The sequence below is a fragment of the Salpingoeca rosetta genome, assembly GCF_000188695.1.
Source record: "Salpingoeca rosetta unplaced genomic scaffold supercont1.1, whole genome shotgun sequence".
In the NCBI taxonomy this organism is placed as follows: domain Eukaryota; class Choanoflagellata; order Craspedida; family Salpingoecidae; genus Salpingoeca; species Salpingoeca rosetta.
In genome coordinates, this window is record NW_004457740.1 from 494,739 (window position 1) to 502,534 (window position 7,796).

At 56.8% G+C, this 7,796-nt stretch overlaps 4 protein-coding genes across 4 annotated transcripts; 3 read left to right on the forward strand and 1 right to left on the reverse strand.

Annotated features, from left to right (window-relative positions):
• Positions 1–53: 53 nt before the first annotated feature.
• Positions 54–1,755, forward strand: PTSG_00105 (uncharacterized protein; the record flags this gene model as incomplete). Its single annotated transcript, XM_004998604.1, has 5 exons — positions 54–140; positions 361–583; positions 733–847; positions 1,063–1,321; positions 1,580–1,755. The coding sequence occupies exons 3-5, from the start codon at positions 767–769 to the stop codon at positions 1,753–1,755; spliced, it is 516 nt and encodes a 171-aa protein (XP_004998661.1). The 5' UTR covers positions 54–140; positions 361–583; positions 733–766.
• A 242-nt stretch (positions 1,756–1,997) lies between these two features.
• PTSG_00106 (uncharacterized protein) lies at positions 1,998–4,723 on the forward strand (the record flags this gene model as incomplete). Its single annotated transcript, XM_004998605.1, has 8 exons — positions 1,998–2,202; positions 2,331–2,433; positions 2,700–2,910; positions 3,114–3,218; positions 3,244–3,310; positions 3,523–4,158; positions 4,343–4,530; positions 4,629–4,723. Exons 1-8 carry the CDS (start codon positions 2,117–2,119, stop codon positions 4,721–4,723), a joined length of 1,491 nt encoding a protein of 496 aa, XP_004998662.1. The 5' UTR covers positions 1,998–2,116.
• Positions 4,724–4,876: 153 nt separating this feature from the next.
• Positions 4,877–5,569, forward strand: PTSG_11544 (uncharacterized protein; the record flags this gene model as incomplete). Its single annotated transcript, XM_004998606.1, has 3 exons — positions 4,877–5,087; positions 5,212–5,396; positions 5,459–5,569. The coding sequence occupies 3 exons, from the start codon at positions 4,877–4,879 to the stop codon at positions 5,567–5,569; spliced, it is 507 nt and encodes a 168-aa protein (XP_004998663.1).
• A 188-nt stretch (positions 5,570–5,757) lies between these two features.
• On the reverse strand, positions 5,758–6,691 carry PTSG_00107 (uncharacterized protein; the record flags this gene model as incomplete). Its single annotated transcript, XM_004998607.1, has 3 exons — positions 5,758–5,998; positions 6,110–6,540; positions 6,684–6,691. 3 exons carry the CDS (start codon positions 6,689–6,691, stop codon positions 5,895–5,897), a joined length of 543 nt encoding a protein of 180 aa, XP_004998664.1. The 3' UTR covers positions 5,758–5,894.
• Positions 6,692–7,796: the final 1,105 nt, after the last annotated feature.

The following is a 7,796-nucleotide window of genomic DNA, read 5'->3' on the forward strand; positions in this document are numbered from 1 at the left end:
AGAAGCGAGGCGAAGGAGGAATCGGCGCCCTCCGACAAGCCCCAAGATGCTGTTGCCGACACTCTTCAGGAAGCCATCACCCCACTCCGAGCACAACAGCAGCTGCCGATGCATCTGAAAGCACTGACACCAAGTTGCAGGTGCGCGCACTGTGTGTGTGTGTGCATGTGTGTGTGTGCATGTGTGTGTGTGCATGTGCATGTGTGTGTGTGTGTGTGCGTGTGTGTGTGTGTGCGTGTGGGTGTGGGTGTGTGGGTGTGGGTGGGTGTTTGTCCGTTTGTGTGCCGTTTGGTGCTCACTCACTAGTACTTCCTCACTTCCACTTTCCACTTTCGTTGATGCTGTTGCGCTGCACTACAGGCATGCCGTGCACCTCGTGCGTGTCCAACATCGAGGGCGTATGCCCGGCGCGCACGGCATTGTGTCGTGTGGGCCTGCTGGCTGGCACCGCGACGGTGGAATACGACTCCGCGACGGTGAAGCCCTGCAGCCATCATCGCCAGCATCGGCAAGGTCGGCGGATACAAAGGCCCACCAGGAATCGCACACATTCAGCACAAGGCATGACGTACCTCAGCATAAGGTATGCGATGTGCGCGGCACTGCATCTCTGCTTGTCTGGTTTGCTTGCATGCACGCACGGTGGCTTGAGTGTACGCATGCCTGCTTTCCACTTCAACCACTCATCATGCTGTTACCGCCGCCGTTGCTGCTGTTGGCCACGCATGACAGGCGACGCTGAGAGCCCTGCCTGCCTGGTGTTCAAATGGTGCATGTTGATGATGCGTTGGGCCGTATGGAAGTCAAGCACGAAACCGATGCAACAGGACCCACGCAACATAATCATGTGTGTATGTGTGTGCGTGTGTGCGTGTGTGTATGTGTATGTGTGTGTTTGCACTTGTACGTGTCGCTTCGTCTCATTGCATCCCCCCCAAACCAGCCGAACTCATTCATGCCTTGTTTGTGTCTGTCTTTGCTACCACGCCTTGCCACCCATCACCACTTGCTCACAAGAATGCTCTGTGTTCTGCACTTCACACAATACCGATGTGACTGCAGCGCGCTGAAGGATGCTGGGGCACGCGACACGAGGGAGCTGGAGCACGAATCGCCACCTACAAGAGCGAGATCCGCTTCTGCCCCATCACCTTCATCGTGTGCATCACCGTGTTCGTCGCGTCGATTACCATCGTGGCCGCGTGTGGCCGGACTCCTGGGGATGCGCGCATGATCGATGACATGTCGCAACACAACCTCATTCTCACGCTGCTGGGTCTGATCTCCTTCATTTCCCGGTCGGCCGTTTCTCGTCTCCGCGGTGCGGTCCACCATGCACGGCGCTGCCAACATGAATGTGGTATGTATGTGTGTGTGTGTGTGTGTGTGGTTTGTTGCGACCACTTCCGCTTGTTCTGTTCACGTCCACCACTGCAGTGAATGAGTGAGCGTGATGCGTGCCTTCTTTGCTCACGTTTGCTTGCGTGTCGCTGATCCACCCGCACTTGCTCTTGCGTTGGTGCAAATTCACCACAGGGCTGCGTACTTGTACTCTCCCTGGTGGTGCTCATTGTTGCAGCCGCCTCCCACAAGGACTCTGACTGGTGGTGGTGGTGGCGACCTCTTCTTTGGAGACCGGCATTCTCCCTCTTCACCTTTGTGTCGCTCGGGCAGTACATCGAACACCTCGCCAAAGGCAGCACCTCCAGCCTGATGAAGGAAGGTATAGTCAAAGGCAACCGCGTGGAGGAGTGAATTGACACCGAGCTCGTGCAGCGCGGCGAAAAAACTCAAGTTGCGTGATGAGGGTGTGGGGGTTGGAGTTGGTGGTGGTGCTTACTTGTGGTTGTCGTTGATGGGCGGGTGGTTAGTTGTAGCTGCAGCAGCAGCAATGTGGCAGTTGTCACAGCCCTCAGCTGCAGTTGTAGCAGCCGCCAGATAATGCACTTTCATTGCATCTCGCTCACCTTCCCTCACGTTCTTGTTGGCAGATGGTGGCCGGTGACAAAGTGCCTGTGAATTGGATGGACGCACGCGTGCCAGAGACTGCAGGTGAAACGGACGAGGCCATGATCACGGGGGGGAATCGAATCCTGTCTCGTCTCCAAAGGCGTTGATGACATTGTCGTATGGGCGGCACCATGGTGCATCGTTTTTGAGGCCACGCATGTTGGCAGTGTGTCAAAGGCGCCCATCCAGCAGGTGTGTGTACGGGATACGACACGCTACACCACCGTTTCACACGTGCCTGTCAATGTTTCTGCAGACATTCCCACTCACACATACCCACACACCCTCTCCTTTCCTTTCCCTCCTTTTTTCTTTCCCAGACAAGCTGGCGAGGCGCTTTGTGTCAGGCATCGTGTTGCTGTCAGTGTGTGGGTTACGCTGCTGACCTCGGGTGCCGCTGACACATTGGAGCTCACGTTCAGTGTGTGTGTGTGTGTGTGTGTGTGTGTGTGTGTGTGAGAGTGAGTGAGTGTGTGTGTGTGTGTGTGGTGCTTCGTACTGGTGCTCGCGAGTTGTGGTTAGAGAACACTCACACACACACACACACTCACACACACACACACACTCACACCTCCATGCCCCCACACACACACACTCACACACACACACACACTCACACCTCCATGCCCCCCCCCACACACACACACACACACACTCTCACCCACTCTCTCAACTCTCCCTCCTCACAGGCCGTGCTTGACAAGACGGGCACGCTGACGGTTGGATCGCCACAAGTCACGTGCGTGCGCGTGCTCGGTGATGACGACACGTGGATGGAGGAGGACACCCTGTTGAAGCTGGTGACGGCTGCAGAGGCAAACAGCGAGCATGCCCCTGGGCCAGGCGATTATGGTGCACGGCGGCGCTGTCTCCCGCGACGGACTTCACAGACGGTCTCTGGTCGGGGCATCTCAGCAACCTTAGACAGCAAGCCCATTGCCTTTGGCATGCCCATTGTGGAATTGGCATGCCCACGCCATTAGCGGCAAATAGCGGCAGACGATGCACGAAGGCGACGAGACGCGTGGCTACACGGTTGTTGGGTGCTCGGCCAACGGCAACCTTCTGCCCAGGCTATGTGGGGTCTCGCTGACATGTACAAGCCCCAACGGCGAAGAGGGCGGTGCGCCTGCTGCGCCCGCACGGCCTGACCATGGCCATGCTCACGGGCGACAAGGAGGGCACTGCGCGGTCCATTGGAGGCAGAGGTTGGCATCGACAACGTGCTCGCAGCAGCGTGCAGGAGCTGCAGGCGAAAGGGCGAGGTGGTGGCAATAGTTGGCAACGGCATCAACATTGAGTCAGCGGACGTCGTTCTGATGATCAAGGACAACCTGCTTGCTGGAGGTGCTTTTGGCCATACACCTGTTGCGTGCGGCCGTGCGCCTCCTCCACTACAAGGTTCATCTGGGCCGTGTGGTGCAGGTGGTGGATGCTGCGACGCGTGCGCTGCTGTTGCATCCTTGAGCAACCCCCGCTGACGTTTGTGGCTTCGCGGCTTTGCGGCTGCAGCCATCCACTGGTCGTGGCAAGTGGCCACCTGTCCAGCGACACCAACGACGGAGTGCACACGATCCGCCAAAGCACCAGCGTCCACGTCTCGGAGATCCAATCCATTGCAACAGCCACTTCGTCACCTTCTCCTGTGCGCCTGTGGCATCATTTTGGCGAGGGCCATGGCTTCATCGGCACCATGAGCGTGTCTGCGAGCAGAGATCACCACCTGCTTTGTCGGAAGGCCGGTAGTTTTGACGGTGTTCAGCCTGGCCTCGTCGTCGTCGTCGTCGCGCGTGTTCCTGATCCACAGCCCTCTTGCAGCAGGGCGCTCGTGCTCGCTGCCGGGTACGGTGGCGCAAGTGTTTGGGACCTGGACAAGCCCCTGCCGTGTGGCCGCGCTGCCGCCTTCCGTTTGGTGGCCAGCACAATCGATCAGAGGCAACAGCGGGGTGTGCACCAGCTCCGCAATGGGGAGCGTGTCCTGACCACGTACACCCTGGAGCAGTGGAACATGACAAGTGTTGTCATTGTGCTGTGGAGCATGCGAGGCTGGCAGCCATCACTCAGCACCACGCCGGCCAGTGCCAGCTTTGAATCAGCCACATCAACACGCGACGCCAAGCACGTTCTCCTGTATGGCCGAGCTTCGCGGTGCCGGCTGTGTATTGTGTGCTCACAAGCTTCAACAAGGGCAACACCACGGCCATCACAATCCGCCTTGTTGGCCATCTAGATTGACCCAAGACACGATGCCTGGTGCTGTTGTCCTTGTCACCCACCACGTCGAGGCTGTGCCCTGAGCTCCCAATCGCACGTGTCCAATTTACTGTGGCAGCGTTGCTGAGCTGCAGCGAGCCGTGCGCATGTTCCCTGCCACCGTGAGCGCCGCCGTTCAGGATGCCGAGACAGACACGCCTCTGCCTCTGTTGTCGATTGCGGCCAACAAGGCCAGCCACGTGCCCGCACTCCGTGCCAGCGTGTCCTGGCTCGACTGCCGCCATGGTGCAGTGTGTCGTGGACAAGGTGTGTGAGGCCATCAGGGCCTTCAACCTCGGAGGGCAACAAGCCCTGACAGTGAAGCCCTGGTCATTGCGCGTCGTTCCTGACGCGCACCCTCGTAGCAGACGTCATTGTGCTGATGCGCACGTTTCCAAGCGAGCTTGCGCTTGCGACCTCCACCGCCGACAAGCAGTACAACCACCAGCAGCGAGCATGATTGTCTCACTGAGCCAGACAGGCCATTCATCAGCGAGATGAGCAGCCATGCGTGTTGGCACAAGCTGCAGAAGTTGTCTGGTGAGCTAGCCAAGCTTAAGGACGCTGGGGCGCGCGTGGTGCCACTTGGCGCGTGCAGCTGGGTTTGTGAATGATGACGCTGGTGGACAAGGGCGACGCAGAGCTGTTTGGCAGCTTCATTGTTCGCGTGAGCGCCAGTTTTATGTGGGAGGCGGCGAGGTGGTACATGATCACCGTCGTCCTCATCAGTGGCAAGGACGTGGCCCAGCTGCTGCTGGGAGTTGGTGAAAACAAGTCGGTGGTGATCATGCTGATGCTGGCTGATTGTGGACATGGTGCAGGAGGTGCGGCAGTCACGGCTGTTTGGAAGCGACGAATGTGGTGTTGGTGTTTGTGGTGCGTGGCACGTGCTCTTCCCAGCACGCACTCTTCCCAACACATACTCTTCCCACCACGAACCCTTCCCAGCACGCACACACGTTCCGTTCCTCTGCGGTACCACCTGCACCCGTTCCGGCCAGCGCATAATCCTGACCATCTGCTTCGACATGCGCCACTTCCTGCTCTGCATCAGCAATTTGGCTGGGTGGACGTCGTTCCGGTTGCTGCTGCTTAACGACAACACGTTGTCGGCCAACGGCCTTGCTGCTCGTGTTCAACAACATGCTGCTGCTGGCGGACGTTGACCTGTGGATACCTTTGACGGCAACTACAGTGGTGGTGCTGGCTGCTGCGCGTCCCGCTTGTCATTTCCATGGTGCTGAACCTGCTGTTTGGGCTCACGTCGGACTGCGCAGACATTGAGTTGCAGCTGCTGCGTGGCTGACGCAGCAGGAGCAGGAGGGGGATAGATGTGCGACGCTTCTTTCAAGCGGTGGTTACACGTGAAGTGGCAGGGTGTGCTGCGTGCGCTGAAAAAAGGAGATGCAGCACAGCACGTGCAGAACAACGTTGCCGACCATCACAGAATGAAATGTGACATGTCTTGCAGTTGATGGGTTGTGATGGGTTGTCTTTGCGTTGGTGTTGGTTTATTGCTTGCACTTTGCGTCGTTCCAAACCCCGCAATACATGCATGCTGAAGACACGTTCACTCATACGTACACACAATGAGCAAGCAAGTGCGCATGCATACACACACACACGTGCAATCAAGCAACAAAGTGGTGGTCCATGAGTTCTCCAAACGATGGACGCTCACGCGGATTCTGCGCCATGCGGTTGTACGTCAGCGACTGGAACCACTCGGGGATGGCTAAGGAGAGAGTGGTGTGTATGTGTATGTGTGCGTTGTGAGGAAGGACGTGCAAGCAAGCAATCCAAGGACACACACATGCACACACACACATACACACACACAACTCACCATCTTCTTCACCATCATCAAATCGCAGCCGCTTCCCATCCTTCATCAGGTTGCTGATGGTGGCGAGGATCGGTCCCCGATACTCGCTCCCCTTCTCCTGCTCAATCAAATCCGGCACACGCCGTGTCGCCATCTCCCACATCAGCACACCAAAGCTGAACACATCTGCCTCAAAGCTGTATTTGTCGCCCGCCAATGCCTCCGGCGCCATGCACAGTGGCGTGCCCACACCAGCCGTCAGCGTTATGCTCGGCATCGTCTGCAAACCAGCCTGCTGGCTGTACTGAGGGTCATCATCATGGCTGGAAGAGAGACATGTGCGCTGCTGGTGCTGGTTTCTGTCACGTGTGAAGCACTGGCGAATGGACCCAAAGTCCGTAATCTTGGCGCGAAGCGATGATGACACCAGCACGTTGCCACGCTTCAAGTCCCTGTAAAGTGGATGGTGGATGGGTGGGTGGAGATGAAGGGGTGAGCAACCTAGCAACAAACACGTGCCTACACACACACACACACACACACACACACACACACACACACACACACACACACACTCACACACACACACACACACCGATGCATCTGTTCGAGGATGTGGTGGTGTGGAGGTGTGAGTCAGTGGCAGCTGCAAGTGCGACCGTGAACAGAGCAGAGGGCACGTTGTGACAAAGAAGCAAAACGCGAGGATAACAAGAACACAACAACAACATCAAGCACACACACAGACACACACAGACACACACAGACACACACAGACACACACAGACACACACAGACACACACAGACACACACAGACACACACAGACACACACTCACACTCAGAGCATCCTTCAAGCAGCCATGATGCCATGGACACGAGTCACCGACAAGGCTGCCAACAACAACAACAACAACAACAGCAGTGGTGGAAACTGCAAGCACAGCGCCCAGCGATGATGAGGGCGAGCAGCAGCAGCAGCAGCAGCTGGGAGAGGAGGAGGAGGAGGTCGCATGTTGACACCAAAGGAAGGACAGGGAATGGAAGCAAGGAAGGTGGAAGAAAGAAAAAGCACACAAGAGAACAACAAAACAATACACCAGGGAAGGAAAGGATTCCCAGTTTTGCTGGCTGTGTTTCCTTCTGCGCAAACACTTTCCTTCCTCGCTTGGAATAATTTAATCGCCCTGCGATGATTTGCTTTGCAAGAGAAGGAAAATCCTGGGACTTTTGGCAACACACGCAAGTTGGCCAGACTGCAGAATAGAAAAAACGAGGTGTGCGCTTTGTTTGGTGTGCTTTGTGCTGTCGCGCACGTTGGCTTGGGCTGGTTGTGGATCAACAACAGCACTGTCGCTTCCACACTGCACACCACATCAGTTCCTGCTGCTCCCATCATCATCACCCGCACAGACAGCGAACCACGGCGTGATTCCAAATGTGTGCTGCAGCTGCTACCTTCTTCCACCTCATCGTTTACTTCCAAACGATGATAACCACTGCCAGTACACAAACAAGGACGCATGCTGACACCCAGAACAGCAGCAAGCAGCAACAACCGTGAAGGCAACTTGCGCAGTGTAGCGACATCTCTTTCCTGCACTCCGTGCACGGCCACACCTCACTTCCCTTTCCTTCATCGTTATCATCATGGACGGCAACCTTTCTTCGTGCTGCACTGGCTCAACAGTCGACCAACCCGCAAATCT